General features: G+C 45.5%; 1 protein-coding gene across 3 annotated transcripts in view; it reads left to right on the forward strand.

The window, feature by feature from the left end:
- TAL2 (TAL bHLH transcription factor 2) overlaps positions 1-5,550 on the forward strand; it is a 36,946-nt gene extending 31,396 nt beyond the window's left edge. For 2 of the 3 annotated variants that reach the window (XM_075931363.1, XM_006111082.4), the window contains one exon: positions 1,927-5,550. In XM_075931363.1, coding sequence (XP_075787478.1) covers positions 1,937-2,290 — 354 coding nt within the window. In that variant the 5' untranslated portion in view covers positions 1,927-1,936 and the 3' untranslated portion in view covers positions 2,291-5,550. The remainder of the gene's footprint in view (positions 1-1,926) is intronic. The other variant, XM_075931362.1, reaches the window with a different exon arrangement.
- Positions 5,551-19,768: the final 14,218 nt, after the last annotated feature.

Genomic DNA, 19,768 nt, shown 5'->3' on the forward strand with positions numbered 1-19,768 from the left:
TTTGACACAGATTCACAACGAGTACAATGAACAACCAGCAGATGGATGATAGAAGTTCCATATACCGTATCAGAGAGAACTAAACAATACAGCACTTCGATGCATAACATTTAGCATAAATCAGAAGCAGCACATATAGTTTGAAAGCAAGGCGGGGAGTAGGGAAGGAAGCAGTGAGGCAGCATAGTGCAATACCAGGAGAAGGAGAGAGGAATACAGGCTGGAGAGAGCTGCATGTGTATGGAAGTTTCCCAGGGGTATACATAGACTCCGTAAAAAGAATTTGGGGGTGGAGGAGAGGGTGGTGTTTGCTGATCTTGAACAAATGTCAGCGCCACAGTGGTACATTTTTAACCTGTCACACAGGAGCTCGACTTGTAAAGACAGCTGTTGGCTTACAGGACATGTGTTCACAAATCCGGTATTGTCCTCCCCTGAAAAAAGAAAGGGGAGCCAAGGAAAGAGTGACGCGAAGGAGTGGGCTGTGGTCATCTTTCTAAAAATAATACCCCTGCGAAGACAGGATCAGAGACTCTGAGAGATTGGCTGAAGCGAGGCCAGGGATCTGTGCTGACCCATTCTCCTGGAGCGTTTTGCCCAGGGCTATACTCAAACCCCGTTAGTATTTGCACGCTGGATTTAAAGCAGGCATTAAGCAGACTCAGAACGATCCAAATGCACATGCTAGTTTTGCTAGCTGCACTTGCCTACCTCGAATGTGCCGGGGGTAGCAGCACTTTGATTGGCTCTCACAGTCAATGTCCTGTGTACTCAGCACGTACTTCACTTCACGTGCCCTTGCTTTGCATGCGTGTCATTTTAATAATACCGGTAGGAAAAAACTACCTGGATGGAAACCAGAGGAATCTGGCCACCGTGTGCACGGGCAACAGTAAATAAAACGTCTCGTGGGCCGCATGCAGCCCACAGGCTGCCCACCACTGGTCTAAGTACCTAATGGGTGGATTCAAATCAACGTAGGGTGGGATTTTCAGAAGAGCTCGCCATTGGCCTAAGTCTGCCGCCACTGACATCAATAGGAACAGAGTCCAGCCTATGGTAGGTGCTTTGCAAAATACTACCTGTAAACCGCATTTAAAAGCTATAGAATGTACATTACTTTAGACTGGGAACTGGGCTCTGTACTCTCGGTAGCCTGCAATGCAAACTGGTCAAAGCTAGGAAGGCTGCATTTTGGCTGAAACTCATATGTTGTGTGTCACAGTTTCACCTCTGCCGCCTGCAGACCCCGGTGCACTCGCATTTATAGCAGAGTCCCTGATGTCGAGCGGTGAAAATAAACCCAAAGTGAGGATCTTTCTGTTGGGTGTTCACAACTTTCCCAAGTGGCTTTCCCTTTCCCCCTTGAGCTCTGTCTGCTCTAGTGAGGAGTGTGCATCCCCTTGCTGAACAGTCCTGACTTCCAGCAACCAGAGTTACAAGAATTGGGAGGAGAAGCAGACCATTGCATCTCTGAAGGGTTCTGCTCACATCCTCACAGCCATAGTTAGGCAACTCTGTTCTGATTTCCTAGGGGGGAGCATTTTTCATGGAGATTGGGAGCTGTCGAGGGCACAGTCCTTTGGTCCACCCAGCTGGGCTTTATTTGGCTCAGGACCTAGGGCGAAGGTAGGCGGTTGTGGATATATGGCATATTTACCTCTTTTTGCCTTATTCTGTCCCCGCTTGTGCTCCTTCCTCAATCCTCTGACAAGACAAGGCTAGATCTCTTTGGCCAACTGCAGTGACTGTGTTTGAGATTTTAGTCTGGACAGGGAGTGGGACACAGGTCTCCTTGGGGTTACAGTTAATCCATAACTGGGGAGGGCAATCCGTCAGCCAGCAGGGTCACATTTTTACCATTATACTGCCTGAAGGCTAGTCTCAGACCTCTACCTTTCCCTCATTGTCCCCTTTGCGTTACAGAGCCTAAAGTATGACCAGAAAGATCTTCACCAACACCAGGGAGCGGTGGAGGCAGCAAAACGTCAACAGCGCCTTCGCCAAGCTTAGGAAGCTCATCCCCACCCACCCTCCAGACAAAAAACTGAGCAAGAACGAGACGCTCCGCTTGGCCATGAGGTACATCAACTTCCTCGTCAAGGTCTTGGGGGAGCAGGGTCTGCCTCAGACAGGAGTGACTGCCCGGGGGAGCATATTGGGGCTATTTCAACAAGCCCCACACCTGCAGAATATGGAGGAGCTGACTCTGATTGAAGACTGTGGAGTCCCTTCTCCAGGCACAAGCAGCAACATCCCAGAGTGCTGGTCAGAGACGTCGTCTCCCTAGCAGGCCGCGAGTGATGCTGTCCTGGTATTAGTTTGATAGTCCCCTTTGCATAACGTGTGGAATGTTTGCCTCTGTACAGTATTTATCTATTTATATCTATTACTGTTGTATTAAATATATTTTATTTGAAAGGAAAGGAGGTGGCAGGACAGGCTTGGCTGAATAGAAAGTGGTGTTCAACCCTTGGGAATCTGCAAGGACTCATTGCTGTGATGTCAGATTCATGGAAAAAATCAAAGCCAAGGGGGGATCAGCATTACTTGAGCCCCTGTCGAACGCAGGCCATAGAACTTCCGCCAGCATTTAAGACTCCTCCAGTGAAAGAGATCATTCTTCCTTCCTATATAAGGAAGCATTATTGAGCCCTGTTGCTTGTGGCTGCACTAACATGTTTCACTTAGAAACTATCCAGCCTGGGCTGACTGATTCCAAGTGATGGAGCATTTCCACATCCCTTGGTCAGCAGTTCCGATGAGTAATAACTCTCACATCTGATTTCTGTCCTGAATGTTTCTAACATGTAGCTTCCATCCGTTGGATCTTGGTCTGCTTGACGGAAGGGCTGTCTAACATCAGAATGCAACACAAATGAGTATATAAAAACAGCCACCGGGAAGCGAAATGCCAGCCTATGCTAAAAGAAGAAATGTGGTGGGGTAAGTTTCAGCAGGTGCAGTGGATAGAGGCCATCAGCAAATCCACACCCAATGGTGTGAGCACTGGGGGGGAAACGAGCTGGTTTCTTTCTGGCTCAATGCAAAACCTACAGGGAGGCTGCTCCTCCCCTCTCCCATTGCAGGTTTTAAAGGGCCAGGAGACAATCTTATGAACATGAATCCCCTGCACAAATGTCTAGGCAGATTCCACAAGACCGGCTGTTCCAAACAAGAGCAGAAAGCAGGGAATCTGTGGAGCTGTTGCTAACCAGAATCCAAGGCCCACGTGAGCCCAGCTTTGGCAGCATACATGTGTGCTCATTTGGCTCACAGGCAGAATTAGGTCTCCTGTGATTGTCACAATAGGAGACCCATGCGTATCTCTGCCTGAATGTGTGAGGTTGTAGTTATTTCATAGCTGTGTGCGTTGTCAACCAGGGCCAACAGGATGGAAGGGACTACACCTAGCCTGTGTATGTGCTGTGGGCTGCCTTTAAAGCCTATGGATTTTGCCTTTGATAATTAGATGGCTTTTCCTTGCTGTGAGATTGAGCCCAAGCTCAGGAGAGTAAATGGAAAAATGTATGTAGAAAGTATTTGCATTGAGGTCAGTGGGTTTCAGAGCAGGCCCTATTACCTGTACCAATTACTGTAAGGCAGCAGTTCTCAAACTATGGGGCAGGCCTCCCAAGGGGCGGCATGGGAATGTGTCAAGGAAGGTGCAAGCTCTGTGTGTGGGGAGGGGTTCAGTGATCTGGCTGTTGGCACCAGGTGGCTGAGGCTCCTGCAGAATGGTTGTGCACACCCAGGGGCTGGAGATAAAGAGGACAGATGGAGCCCAGTCACCCCGGGCTGATAGCCAGACCCCCACCGTTCAGGGTCTCCTCCATCTGGATCCCTCACCCGGAGGCAGAAGGGTTCTGTCAGCCAAGGGGGTGGCAGCAGCAGAGCAGAAATAAAAGTCTGTTGTGAAAAACAATATTGATGTACACAACGTTTCACATTGCCACTCTCACTTCTGTGCTGCTGCTGGTGTGTAGAGCTGGGCACCTGGCCAGCAGCTGCTGCTCTCTACTGCCGTCAGAACTGAGCACTTGGCCAGCAGCCGTGGCTTTTCACTCTGCTTCAGAGCCGGGGGGGGGGGGTCAGTATGTCTATTTGTGGGGACATAAATGATTATATTTGCAGAGAAGGGGGAGACTGATCAAATAAGTTGGAGAACTACTGCTGTAGGGAACACCTAAATTACACAGCAGATACTGAGGTAATAATTAAGTATTGAAGGATTTTTCAGGCTTTGAAGCATGACGGTGTGGAGTAGAAGAGCAATTGCACTGTAGAATGTTGTAGAAGTGTTGGAGTTACCCTCCTGTGTCAGCAAAGATCTGGACAGCTCATCGGTGTTAAAAAAATCACCTGGAACAGCAGATAGAAAGTCTAGGGATTCGAATGTAAAAGGTTTCTGGGTCAAATCCTGCTCCTACTGCGGTCAATAACAAAACGCCCATTGAGTTCATGGTGGCTCACGCTTACCTGAGGCTGTAGTACATTCATTGCAGTTCAACAAGTGTAAGTGATCCATGCTCTGTCAGATCGCCTTGGCTGCTTCTGCCTCCTACTCAGAAAATGAGCCACCTCTAGAAACTGTAGTTAGAGCTTTGAGTAGCACAGGAAATCTGCCATCAGAATCACACAAAGTAAGCAAATACTCCACATGCCCTATATATTCATCTGTCTGAAAGGAGCTGACAAGGAATCAAAGTTGGCCTAGTTGGGCATGATTTTTGCCGATTTGAACTCTTCCGAAGACTAATTTTTGCCAAAAACATTTCTTCTATGGCTCTGGGATTGCGGATGTAAAGCACAGTGGAGCTACGAGACACATTTGAAATGTGGACAAAAATAGCTGGTAATCTTTGTGAACAATTTAATTAAATTTTTAAAGAGCTCTGGTTTGCTGCCTAGTTACTCCTAGATTTTAGCACTTTGAGGACATGAAATAAGTGAAAATACTGAAGAACATCAGAGTGGAAATACACCAAGAGTCTTTATTATAATCTGGGAAGTTCATACTTTATCCTTTCCTAGCTCCACTTCATTGTTGCTAAATGAATTGATATTGTCTATTCTAGGCGTAGTCTCACATTTAATCAACCAGCTTCTCAGCCTCGGTATTTGTTGACTTAAATGGAGTTATACCAAGGATAAATTTGGCCAAATAGGTGCAAACATTTACGTGTGAGGCATATTGGTACTGTCTTTCCAATAGCCAATTGCTACCACTGGAAATGTTTTCCCATCAGCAAAGCAAGTCAAAACCGATCCATCCTTTTGAGCAGAGTATTGTCAAGGAAGGGGAAGAAAGCCTAGCAAGTATGTAATGTGAAATGCTTGTTATTTATATATTTAAAACTTTTCTTATTCTTGGTTCACATGTTTTTGTTCTGTTTTCATTTAGGATCTGCCTATTCTGAGGTACAGCATGTGTGTGACTAGATTTATCTACCAAAGATTTTTTTTGTCAGGACTTCTTTTGTGTTTTTTGTGATTTCTTATCTGTATGTCTGTGAACAAATATGATGTAATTGATTACAATTTGTTGTATAAAATGTTATTTAATTGCTAATGTATTCAAAATAAATTATTTAAGAAACTAAGCTTCTTACGTTCCTTAAATATACTCTTAAATTTAAAAAAATTTGGTGGGAATGTTAAATAGGAAAGCAGAATGAATTCTAATGCAAGGATCATTTTAAGCATCAGCACTTAGATACTGCTTTTGATCTTCAGAATATTTTACCAGCAATTCTTAAAAATTAGAGATGGCCCCAAAAAAAGCCACCCCAAAACAGGGACAAAACAACACTCCCATCTCAACGTCTTTTTGGAAAATGTTCTTATTTTATTTGGTCAATAATTTAGCAAAGTGTCAATGTTTGAAAGGTTATGGTCCGATCTTTGACCAAAATGTATAGATCAGTAAAAATATGTTGCAAAAATGTTATTTTTTCAAAATGTCACAAGATCTCAAACAGCTCAATTTTAAAACGTAGGGATAGTCTAAAATCATAAAGCTGGGACCCAGTGGTGGATTTTGAACACCTCACCTGATTGGAATGTTCAGATTGAGGATACTTGCCATGTTCTTGTTGGAATCCAGGGTTGAATTTCAAATATCCTCAAAGCTCGGTGATGCTTAGAATCCAGTTTGTTTCTGACCTGTGTCTGTTCCCAAAGGATTGGTCTGTCCCCAGGTAGTTGTTGGATGAGGTCTAGGAAGACCAATCGTGGCAACACTGGTGAAAAAATGGGAGGATAGTCTCTGGTCACTAGGAGACAGCGCTCGTGTAACGCGGACAGGTGGAACTGAATGTGGAGCTTAGTGCATGATCCTCTACCTCATGAGCTAAAAGCCAGGTGGCTCTCAGCTAAGGCTGTAGAGCAGACTCATTATTCTCTCTCTGTTAGTGGCCTTTGTGCCGCTAGATGAAACAGTGCGCCATACCCAGAAGGTGTGTGGAGAACTCGTGCCTACAGTGAGTTCGGACAGGTCCTGTGGGTGCTTTAGCTTTCACCAACTACTGGAATGGAGGCTCGGGTCTTTTAACTTCAGTGGAAGATTGGCTTGAAAAACATGATTGGTCCAAATGGCTCTGCAGTAAGAGAACCTGGGGCCTGAATCTCATTTGCATTCCTGCCCCTTAAAATCACCAGCGTGGCGGAAAGGGGCCTCAGTGTCAGGAAGCTGTGGTTTTAAGGCCCCTGCAGAGCTTCCTACTGGAAACTAGCAATTGTATGAGCAAGGCATGGCACCAAGGCGATGAACCACTTTTGCTGGGGAGGGTAGGACACATGGCCTGCCATGTGGACAGCGTCTGTAGTTAAGACCAATTAAGGAGGCATTTTTTTTTGCAACAACCACAGTGGATGAGAAGTAGGAAAGGGGGAACTCAACACTCCTTGTGAAGCGACTGGATTCTTTGCTTCCACTCAGCACAGATGGAGACTGCCACAGCCTAGTTAGTGCCTTCATGAAATAGAAATTCTCAGTGCTGTACGTACATAATGCTGATCAGGGATGTCCTGAGGTGTGCGTGGGGCCAGGGGCAATCCCCATCCAGTGCCCCATGTGCTGGGCTCAGAGCAACCCCTGCCCCCCAGAGGCTCCCCCACCCAGATCCAACCCTTCATCAAGCCCTGCCTCTGCTCTGCCCTGTCTTGCCCCCGTCCCCGAGCAACGCAACCCAGAGTCAGTCAGCGCCTCCATGTACTGCCGGTGGGAGGCTTGTTGAAATAACCCCAATATACTCCCCCGGGCAGTCACTCCTGTCTGAGGCAGGCCCTGCTGCCCCAGGACCTTGACGAGGAAGTTGATGTACCTCATGGCCAAGCGGAGCATCTCGTTTCTTTCCAATAGCCCATTGCTACCACTGGAAATGCAACGCACCCTAGGGGATTGCAGGGGCCTGGCACAGTGACATGATTTCCTTCTAAGCTCCAAACATTCCTGGGACCCCTTCCACTCTATCAGCCTCTCCTACGTCGTGTGTGTATATGACATCTTTCACAATCACAAAGGAGATGTACGCTGATAATGGCTCAACATTAGGCACTTCTACCCTTCAGGAAGCAGACTTCCTTGTGACAGGCAGTCATTCCATTTTAAGTCTCAAGTTCTGGGCACTCACCATTGTCTCAATACCTAACTAGCTCTGGATCTAGAGTGCTAGTAATTATAGCACTTGGAGGTAAGAGGAGTTAGCTATGGGAAGAATTATATCCTACATCATACCATATTATCACCGTGTCTTGCCCTACATCCTACTATATTATCACCATGTCTTGCCCTACATCATGCCATATAATCACCGTGTCTTGCCTGTCCAGTAAAGAGAAGATGTTGACGACAAATAGTGTTTTCCCATGACATGACAATCAGGTTCTCAAGAGGTCTTGAGAGCGTTTACCTGCAGGTCCGGGACCCTGTTCTGTAGTGGGACCTTAACCTGGTCCTTTCTAGGCTCACCAGCCCACCTTTCGAGCCACTGGGCTCCTTCTCCCTGTCCTACTTGTCATGGCAGGTCTCTTTCCTGGTGGTGGTGACATTGGCGAGATGTGTCTCGGAGATTAGGCCTTGACCTCAGAACCGCTGGGCATGTTTTTTTTTTTTTTTACAAGGACAAAATCCAGCTGTGTTCCGGCCTTCCTGCCAGTGGTGGTATCTTCCTTTCATATGAACCAGGATGCATTCCTGCCAGTGTTTTGTCCCAAGCTGCACAAGACTGTCGAGGCGCCTGCATGAGATGAAAGTCTGGAAGGCCTTGGCCTTTTACCTAGAACATGCCAAATCTTTCCATAAATCAGCCCGGCACTTCATTGCTGCAGCAAATAGGATTAGGGTTGCCAGATGGTTTCAACAAAAATACTGGCCACACTTGACCTTACATCACAATCTACATTCATCTTATTTAGAAAATACCGGATATTTCTATTGTCTCGATTTGTTTCCTGAACAGAAAGCTCAAATACTGGACTCTCCAGTTAAAAACCAGACACTTGGCAACCCTAGACAGGATGAAGGGCCTCTTGGTTTCTTCACAGAGGATTTCCAACTGGATCACCTCCTGCATAAAGCCTGTTATGAGCTGGCAAAGGCCCCACTGCTGTCGATCATCAGTGCCCATTCGACTAGCGCACAAGCCTCTTTGATGGCCTTCCTGGTGCACATCCCTATCCAGGACATCTGTAGAGCCAGGACATGGTCCTCTGTCCACACGCTCACGTCACATTACACCGTCACTGAGCAGGCCGGAGATGACACTGGGTTCAGCAGAGCTGTGCTACAATCTTCAGGACCCTCAGAGGCAGGTTATGGTCATGCTTGAAGCAGCGGGTGGGCAAAGTCAGGCCCGCCCAGCTGATGAGCAGAGCGTGCATACGTCCAGCTAGCAGCATGGGTGTTCAGCTTCCCCTCCCCCCACCTTGGTCTGTCCTGCTCCCAGGAGTCTCCTGTCAGCTGTGCAGATCGAGGAAGGATGGAGGGGGAGAAGGGAAGGCTGAAGGCAGTGTTCCCTGCCCCTGTACTCGAACCCCACCCTTTCTGCCTTAGGACCCGCCCCTTCCAGGGTGCCCAGAGCCGGCTCACAACCATGTATGAAAATTTGTGAAGTGGTCTCCCTGCAAAAATTATTGCCCACTCTTGGCTTGGCGTCACCTAGTGTGGAATGGGCATGAGCAATCACTCGAGGAAGAAAAGACAGTTACCTCTTTGAGATGTGTTGCTTATGTCCATTCCATGACCCCGCCCTCCTTCCCTGCAATCGGAGTTTCCAGCAGGAAGGAACTGAGAGTGTGAGGAGTGGGCAAGCCATGAGGACACCTCTCCAGAAGGCACCAGAGCCGCTCCCCTACAGATACTGCTAAGGGAAAAACATCCGGCATTGGTGCCTGTGGCGAGCGCACACACCTCATGTGGAATGGTCACGAGCAACACATCTTGAAGAACACCCGTTAGGGAAACAGGTAACTGTCTCTTTAATCACTGACGTCAATGTTCCCACTAATCTTTTCCATCCATGTGCAGAATAACATTTATATGCACCAAAGCTTGTGCACCAGCTGTAGAAACAAAAAACCTAGTGGTGGGTGCTCTGCTAATTCACTGGGCGGCATTTGAATCTCTTGAGTGGCTGCGCAGGCGTACAGCTTACAGGAAACGCTAATTGGCACCCTTTTTTACACAGTTCTAGTGCAATAGTCCAAACCAGTAGAACGTTCAGTGGTGAGCCCAGAGTTGGGGATCATTGCTGTAGAATAGTGCTATATTTTCTATTGCTAAAGGGGACATGCTAGATTACAGCCTGATCCAAAGCTCACGGAACACATCAGAAAGTCTCCCATTGACTTTGGTGAGCTTTGCAAGAGGCTCTAGTGTTCATTTGGGACACGCCCCTGCATTATTGATGTTAGTGGGAGTTTTGCTATCGACTTCCATGACTAAAGGATCAAGCCACTGGCTATCAGAGAAAGTCAGGTTCCCTGGCAATATGCAAGAGGCAAGAATTAGCCACAGATCTGCAATCAGGTAAATAATAAGAAATAGAAATGCTCTTTACTGGATGACCCGTACATCTTTGCTTTCTCCTTTCCATGAAGCAGTCTCCATGGTAGTGGAGATTTAGTGGCATGTTGTTTGTCATGAGTAGCACATGGTTTGTGCTAAACAGCTCTGTGCACTATGCTGGCTCTGGACACCATGAGAGGGACGTGAACTGAACAATGTGTGTGGGGGGGAGAGTGTGGGGAAGGTTGGGAGGGGAGGGATCAGTGGATTTTGTATCCAGCTAGATTTGATTAAAAAAGGACATTAAAGGCACAACTGGAAAATGTAACCATGGGAAGAGAGCAGTGTGGCAATAACAACAGAATTTTCAGCCTCTGATTTTAGGAGACGGTGATGGATCCTGGTACAGAGAGGAGTAAGTACTCCAAATAGACACCAATAAGTATTTTAGGATGATGTTTAAAGAGAGGATATTTATCTTGCTGGGAAATGCCAGATACCACGAAACAGGCTGATGGTGGTCTGATATGTTTCAGGAAAGTACCATTAGAAAGATGTCTAATAAGTCATTCATATGAATTTAAGATTGCTCTCTATTCATTTTTTTAGACATAAGTGAATTGCCTGAGATGACCAAATGAAAACGGGTGAGCAATGCCCGACTGACTTTTGTTCTTTGAAGGTTATGTGAGAAAGGGCTGGGGGAGAAGGGATAGCTTAACTGCTGACCTGGGGGGTCAGAGGTCATTTTAAAGTCACATCCTTAAATCTTAAAGCCAGAGATAAAGCAACAGACTCTAAATCCATCCGTTTTCAGGGCTGTAATTGTACTTTTAAAGCAGCAGGTGCTAAGAGAAGAATCAAAGGGGGAGATGGTTCGAAGAATCGAATCTGATAAATACGGGGTTCATGCAAGGTATGAATTTCTGTTTCTCTCACACAGAAATAACTGATGCTTTTTGGTGTTGTATCAACATGCTACGGCTAGGATTTTCAAAAACACTCAATGTTGGCCTAACTCTGCTCCCGTTCAAGTCAGTGATAAAACTCCAAGAGGAGCAGAGTAAGGCCAATGCTGAGCCATTCTGAAAATCCCACCCTTCATGTATGAGTGTACAGCCCAGCTACACATGCTTTAGTCTGAACACGGGGATTATAAACTAAGTAGTTGTGGATTAAGGCAGGATTCTTGGATCCGCAGGCTCCTGGAGCCAAGTTGGGGGTGGGGAGTCTTCCTAAAGAGGGGGCCACAGATTTATAGATTCCAAGGCCAGAAGGGACCATTGTGATCAACTAATCTGACTTCCTGTGAAGCACAGGCCGGTCCTGGTTTCATTCCTGTTTGAACGTGAGCAGAGGTTTGAGCGAAATATCTGTGATGGAGGTGGACAAACCCTCCACTGGAGAGTGAGAGGTGCAAGACTGACCCTGGGAAGCCCCACCCCAACAGGGAACTGGGATCATGTTGCCTCAGGATGGGACGTAGAGATACAATTTATGGCTGCCGCTAGTAGCTGTTTCTTGGAGAAGTTAGTCCTGCAATCCACACAGGGAGAGGCCATTCTTGATATGGTCTTGAGTGATGCATAGAAGTTGGTCCAAGAGGTGAGTAAAGAACTGCCTGATATTAGTGACCATAGTGTTGTCAAATTAACTTCCCTGTGAGAGGGAAAATACCAAAGCAGCCCACCCCGGGAACAGTTTATGTCGAAAAGGGGAACGACACAAAACTGAGGAAGCTAGTTGGAAGGAATTTAAAACAAACAGTCACGAGAATGAAATGCCTCCATGCACCATGGAAACTATAAACCCACCATATTAGCGGCTCGTACTAAACACATGTTCTAAATGAAAACAAGCTAGGACGTGAACCACACAACTGCCAGCATGGCTAAACACCAGAGGAAAAGTGGTACTTAGAGGCAAAAAGACAATTGTTCCATTGACTTGGCTGAGACTAGAGATGGGCCAACATGGAGCATTGCATGGAAACTTTCATAGGGGCATTAATTTCAGCCCTTTTCCCTGGATTATGCCATGAATTCAAGTAGGGCTCATCAGGAGACCAGGAAGGGGTGGGGGGAGGAGAGAAGCTTCCCTCCCCCCCCCCCCCCCCCCGGAGGTAGTAAGTGTCCGTGTGGTGCCTTTTCAGGCATATTCTGCACTTGACACAAGGGGCTGTATGACTCATTTTTCACTCAGGGCTAGAAAATGAACTCACTTTGCCCTCACCAGCAGTGACAGCTCCTGTCCCCCAGGGTATGGACCTGGCTTCCAGCTCTGGGTATTGTGACCTGGTGCCAGCATTCAGGTTTGGCCTGGTTGGCCCTCCCTCATGAAGGAGCAGCCAGGCCAAATTGCTCTGCATGGGTTGCGCAATGGCGCACCAGCTTACAGTGCTTCAATACCTGGAGGGGGCTCTCGACCCAGCCGTGCAGGACAGGAACATCTACTGCTGAGTGAATGTGGGTTCGCTCTCCAGCCCATTCCTAATCAACCTTCTCCCCACTAGCCCCTCCGCCCCCTGCAGTTACCAAACCTGCTTCGGGCACTGCCGTGAATGCTGCTGTTATTCTGAAGTGACCGCTAGTAGAGGAGTATTCTGATGCCTTAGCTTTTAAATGGAGCCAGTTGAAAAACGAAAGCGAGCTGGTATGTTTGCTAGTCTGAAGGGGAAACTCCCCTTTGCAGAGATGCAGAAATTCATGCCTTAACCCCAGCTTTTGGAAAAACTTTCCACAAACCAGTGACTTTGGACGGCAAAATAATTAAGTGGAATTTTAACTAGCAGTTCTGAGCTGAATATCAGAGCACAGAAAAGCACCTTGCTTTTTGTCTGCTCCCCGGGAAGCATGGATCAAAGTCAACCTGGGAATCATAACTAGTCTGCTTCGCCATCAACCTGGTTTTTTTTTTCAATTTAACTTATATTTTAGATCAAGGAAAAGGAACAAAGAAAGAACCAATATAAAGTCTACGGGAAAGAGACAGAAAGAACACACATGTCTGTGTCTGAACTGACATGCTGAAATGGAAGCTGATCCACCTCTATGTTTGAACATAGTCCCCAGCATATGGAAATACAACATCATGTTTCAGTTACATAGCTAAATATGCCACCGTAGTTAGTTAAATAATTGAACTCCGAGGATCTGATCTGATTGACTTCAATGGTCTTTGAATCAAGCCGCAACAATATAGGTGGGTCAGCAATGAAACAAAATATTAATCAAGTACTATAATTAAAGTATCCACATTCATCTACTATGTCATTTGAAAAAGAGATGTGTGAATTAATTGCCCTGCTCAGTAATGAAATAACTGAAGAAACATTCATAGAAATGTATTACAAATAAAATTGCTCAAATAAATTTGATCAGTATTATGCAGCCAGCTCTTCACTCTGCTACCATATGGAGAAACGTACTGAAGATGGAATATCTTCTCTAGAAAAATGTCAGGTTGGAGCCAATATGAGCCTCTTGATAACTGTGGGCCGAATTCTGTCCTTCTTATTAAAGCCAAAGTCCTGAACTGCGAGTTTTCCATCAGAAACTCATGATTTTAGGTGCCTTATCTAAGATTCTCGGGTAGCCTGATTTTCAGAGGGTGAATGCTCAGAAGGTCAAGTCCCCATAATGCGTTTACATTTCAGCTTGTGCCTTCATGCATGTAACAACTCAAAATCACTAAAAAACTGGCTGGTGATTTCAGTGTCAAGCCCTCTATGAACATTCCTGTCCAAGCAAAGTCAGAGAGGAGAGAATTAAAAAGGCACTGTGGTAATCATGCCAATCAATTTATTTCATGGCTGTATGTAACAAACCTGGGTGACCAAACCAACAGCTTGTGTTCAGAAACCTTTGCACCCAATTTGAAGAGTAGGGAACTGATTTCTTATGCTCACCAATTAACTCTGGCATGGAGCTGAATCTTTCTGCCCTTTTGTCTTTTTTGAAAGTGCGTCTTCCAAATGGTGGCAAAAATGCAATATGGGCAGTGAAAACACTGTTAGGATGAACATGTAATATACAAATTTAGCATTCCCCCAGATTTAGAAATGCAAACCAGCCACAGCATCAGCAAAATAAAAAGAGCCAATAGGCTTTGTTCCTAGTACATTTCTTATCAGTCTCTTGCAGAGACTCTAAAACTCTTATCTCCATAGACCAGATTACTGGGCTGATCACCTCTCCATGCTAAGTAGGAATCAAACCACGTATCCCACTGTCAGCAGCATGCTGCACATTCCCAGTCCAGATAAATCAATTAATGGGATGCAGGGCAGTTTTTCTTTCTTTCTTTTTTCTTTCTTTCTTTCTCCCCTCCCCCCAATTCCAAGTTTTAATACCATCTAAGAGTCCTTGGTCAGGAGAGGACTTGCTGGCCATGCAGGTGCAGGTTTTCAGAGCCTCAACACAACGGCAATAACACCCCCTTCTGCCCTCCTCAGGGCTTCTCTTTGTGAAACACTTTTTCTTTTCTTTCCTTTTCAAATGTACAACCCCTGCAGCTAATCTGATTATGCTAATTTGTACTTTATGAACCCAAACACTGTCACAGGATCCAGGGAGGGTGTGTTGGGCTGGGCTACAGGGATGAGGGTGGTGGGGATGGGTGAGGAGAGACAATGAGTGAAAGTCAGTTAACAAAAAAAGTCCTCTGTATTGTTGGACAAAGCACACTCTGGGAAACCCACGCAGCTCTTGACAATTTAGAGTGTTCGAAACTGGCCTGTGCTATTGAGCAGAAAGGGCAGCCCTGTGAATAGACAATGAGGGGCACAATGAAAAGTCTGTCTCCTGTTGAAAGTTGGTTTTCTTTTTCTGCAACTAATCCTGCCCAGAATCTTGTAACTGAAGTATTGCACACCAATTGCTAGTTGGGTCGTAGCTGTGACACTAGACATCTTCTAAGTGTACCCAACCTCATTGGTTCTATTGGTTTGACACTACAATAAATCCATTTAAAATCAGGCAGCATGGTTTGTGGACACACAATCATTTTTAAATAATATTATATCCACAATCGAGCTCTGATAGGCTTGGCTTCTTCCATGTAATTTTGCCTACACGTTTTCCCTACAGTAATAGAAAGCAACTTGACTTGGTCCGATATTTGTACAAAGTGATGCTTTAAAAAGCAAAGTAACAGTTGCAGAATTAATCACTGCTGTTGTTGCATTGTGATGTGCTGTATGGCGTTGTATCAATATGAGATGACTTTGGACTAGTTCCTCGGGTGTTGTGACCAGGCATAATTCCATCATTATATCAGCTTGGGCCCTTACCAATGTTTCCTCTAATCTTTTCCATTCATGTGTGGAATAATTTTGATGTGCACTGATGCACTTATGAATGTGCACCACCAATAGAAACACAAACCTCACCTGTCAGCACTCTGCTAATCAGCTGGGTGGCATTTGAATCTCTCCTGTAAGCATACAGCTTACAGGGAACACTGGCTCTTACCATTGTGGTGTCACAAAATGGAAATGAGACGTTCATTTTGCAATTTAGATTGGAAACTCTTTAGAGGAGGGCCTCTGTCTCCATATCTCTGTATTAAAGCACCATCGACACATACCACAGTTTGTATAAGAAGGATTTATAAAGGGGTTTTTCCACAAGAGTTGGGCCTGTACCAACTCTTCCATACTGAATCCAATTTCTACCTGCAAAAAGTGTTTATCTTTAATTAACCAAATATGGGCAGGTTGATTTTTAATAGCTCAGCTAATAGCCAATGTATCAATCTGAGGAGACTGAGAGGGGATATGATAGAGGTATATAAAATTATGAGTGATGAGAGAGGGTGAATAAAGAAAAGTTATTCATTAGTTCCCATAATATAAGGACTAGAGGACACCAAATGAAATTAATGGGTAGCAGGTTTAAAACTAATAAGCGAAAGTTCTTCTTCACACAGCGCATAGTCAACCTGTGGAACTCCTTGCCAGAGGAGGCTGTGAAGGCTAGAACTATAACAGAGTTTAAAGAGAAGCTAGATAAATTCATGGAGGTTAGGTCCATCAAAGGCTATTAGCCAGGGGTTAGGAATGGTGTCCCTGGCCTCTATTTGTCAGAGGCTGGAGACAGATGGCACGAGACAAATCACTTGATCATTGTCTTTGGTCCACCCCCTCTGGGGCACCTGGTGCTGGCCACTGTCGGCAGACAGGCTACTGGGCTAGATGGACATTTGGTCTGACCCAGTACGGCCGTTCTTACGTTCTTATGTAATCTCAGTCTCACACCGTGTAGCCCACTGCAATTCAGATGGCTTCTTTCTCTTCAATTATAACTCCTTTCACTTCATGCCGTTTCTTAGTGACTGTGAGAGGAAAAGGGAGTTGAGAATTCATGTGCTCCGTGTTCCCCCTTAATACAGATGGCTCTTCTTTCTAGTTTACAATGGCACCATTAATCGGTTAGTTCACAAGCAGAATATTCAGGGGTACCATTTTATGAAAGCAAACAGAGGAGGGAAGGTGAGTTCCTTAGAGCGAATTGCTTTCTGTGCTCTCCCAGTCTTAGTTTTAGCCGTGTTAAACTAAACCTCAATGGGTGCTTACATTCACAGGATGATCATTTAGACAGCAATATTTAACAAAATTAGCTCCAGCCTCCAGCAGAGTAGGCAATGGGGAAAAAAAACCCACATCAGTGAAATGGGATTATCAGGGGTTTAACCATAAAGAGTGTATTGTTCAGATTCATTGCACAGTGACTGGCATCTCTCTGAGGTGAAGGAAAAATATACCAAGCAAATCGTGTTTATAATATACATGCAAATGTCTCTGAGTCCCTATCCAATATGAATCAGAACAAATCCTGGTTGTGTGAGCTATGCTTGTGGAGAAATACTTTTGTTTAGACAAATTGTGCTAAATCTAAGACAATCCCCGGTTTCAAATCCTGTGGTAACTAAGCTCTCCTGACCCATCCAGCAGCAGAGTGTAATGTAGTGGAGGGTTGTTTACTTGTGTAGTGGAATGGTGATATAACCAATAACTCACTTTGTGTCTGTTCTGGCATTTGACATTCACTGGTATGCTGTGATGGGGAAAAAGACAGCTGTAAACCTGTCTTAATTAACCACTATTTAACCTATAGCAGCCAGCCCTGGTATAAGCTGAGAGAGGAAATTTGTATTTTTACTTCAAACAGACGGGAGTGGGTTGTTTTACGGTCTCGTTATGAATGTGTACTTTTCAACTTACCACGATTTGAATTATAACGAAGCTCGGGTGTTGATTACAGCCAGTCACCTCTTGTTGGAAGTTCTCTCTTTCCTGCTTGAGGGTGCTGCAAACATCTCCTCTGGGCGGGGGGGTGGGGGGGGGGTGGGGGTGTTCCTACTAAAACAGCCAACAGGCCCTTATGCTGAAGTGCTGGAGGTGGGCAGGGAGAACAGGCAAGTGCACCGGGTGAGCTGTGAACAGGGAGACATAGTTGGGATGTCAACCTCCGGGCAAGAGGGGACTAATAAGAGAAGGGGGACGCTGAGGGGCTGCAGAAGGATTAAGGAGAGAAGGGGATGAAAAGAGGCAGGGGATATGGACCTGGGTGAGGGAAAAGGGAGTACACCTGGACAGCTGAAAGTGACACAGAAGAATGTGGGGGCTGAAGGTGCAGGGAATGTGGGGGCCTGGGAGGAGGCTGAGGGAGGAACAGGAGGATGTGGGGGCCTGGGAGGGTTCCGCCAAAATTTGCAGAGCATCCACACCTCAAGCGTGTTTTTGCGCAAGTAAATGGAAAGATCAGAGGGTTTCTTGTGCAATTGGTAATCCTCATTCTACGAGGAAGAATGCCTTTTTGTGCAAGAACTCTTGGGCAAAAACACATGTGTGGACGGAGAAGAGGGGTTTTTGCGCAAGAAGAGGGAAGAGGAAAAAGCACAGGTGCCCTGGTGGCTATTCTGTCCATAGCAATCAGTGCTTACTTGCGAGAGAGTATCCAGGCAGTCTGGATGCTCTCTTGTGCAAAAGCGCATCACTTTTTGATGCACTTTTGCAGTGTGGACACTCTCTTACGCAAGAAGCCTGCCATCTAGACGTAGCCTGAGAGAGGAGCGGGGGATGTGGGGCCTGGGAGGAGGCTGAAGGAGGAACAGTGGGATGTGGGGCCTGGGAGGAGGCTGAGAGAGGAGCGGGGGATGTGGGGCCTGGGAGGAGGCTGAGGGAGGAACAGTGGGATGTGGGGCCTGGGAGGAGGCTGAAAGAGGAGCAGGGGAACTAGCTCTATATCTTTAAATAATCAGTTTTGAAAAGTTGAAATGCTGAAAGGATGGTGGAAATACTTTTAAAAGAGAGAAATGTTCTTTTAAATAGAAATCTTGCCAGGGCATAATTCTTGCCCAGGCATAATCCACATGTGATGTAGTGTTTCCTTGTAAAGCCTCTTTGTAGTAAATGCTTCTTGATTAGACTGTGCGCTCTTTGGAGCAGGGGCTGTCTTGGCATGTTTTGTCCTTTACACACCGGCCATGCCATACGCTCGCCATATGGTTCAGGTTTCTGAATCACCATTTTGTAGTGATTACAGGGCCAGTGATGGAAATGACGATGCTCACACTCACATATGAGCCTAGCTGGGGAAGAAGGTTAAGTGTTTCCACCACAGCAGCGATATACCCTTAGCAGGGTGTCCCATTTTGGGGATCCAGTGACACTCGGTGGGGAGGGGAAATAATTTGAAGTTTCTAACTAGGTTTCTGCAAAACCCTGTGTGCGCCTACATATGTGCTTTGAACTGAATGGACAGTGAGGTTTGAAACTCTTTTCTTATTCTCAAGTCATTTTTCTGCATAATCTACTATGTGAGTTTTTCCCTTTTATTTTCTGAGCAGATTATGAACTGGGACAATCCTATCTTCCGTCTTATTATTCCCTTTTTTACATGTTATTTTATGAGGAAATCCACTCTCTCAATGTTAACAGCTGAGCCTTTATTTGATCAGTAAGGATCCTAACAGTAGATTTACAAAACAATGAATAGTCCTGTAGCACCTCAGCCTTGGTCTTCACTAGGGTATTATTTCTAAATAACCCCCCTCAAGGTCGAATTCATAAGCAGAGAGTCCACACGATTTGAAAGCCCATTATTTGAAATACGGGGCCACTTATTTCAAAATCTGTTCTCCTATTTTTCTTGGGGACTAATGCATATTTCAAAATAGCATTCGTGTGGACTCTCTGGTGCAGCTATTTTGAAATAATTAATTACTTCCCAGTGCTTCCTGAGGCTCTAAGTTGAGGCAGCGCATTCACATTAACGGAGCCTGCCTCGGACTAATTTTGAGCATTCCCTGTAGTGTGGATACGCTATTTCGATTTTCTGAAATTGAATTGGGAGTTAAGTCAAATTTAGTAATTTCAAAATAATATCTTGGTGTACACACGCCCTCGGAGACTAACAATATAGATATAGATATAAATAGATAGTATCATGAGCTTTTGTGGGCATAACCCACTTGCTTGAAAGCTCATGATACTATATATATTTTTTTGTTAGTCTCTAAGGTGCCACAGGACTACTTGTTTTTAAAGTTATAGACTAATATGGCTACCCCTCTGAGACTTTTAAACATGCAAGGCAGTAGATTTACAGCTGAGACTCTCAGGGATTATACATAGAGAGAGATGAGAAAGGAACGGCTGTCCCTACATATCACTCCCATGCTGCGCTCTACCAGAGGCCAAACACAATGGAGGAGACTTTGACTATGGAGCATTGTAGGAACTGAAGGTTGTGCAAG

The sequence above is a fragment of the Pelodiscus sinensis genome, chromosome 6, assembly GCF_049634645.1.
Source record: "Pelodiscus sinensis isolate JC-2024 chromosome 6, ASM4963464v1, whole genome shotgun sequence".
In the NCBI taxonomy this organism is placed as follows: domain Eukaryota; kingdom Metazoa; phylum Chordata; order Testudines; family Trionychidae; genus Pelodiscus; species Pelodiscus sinensis.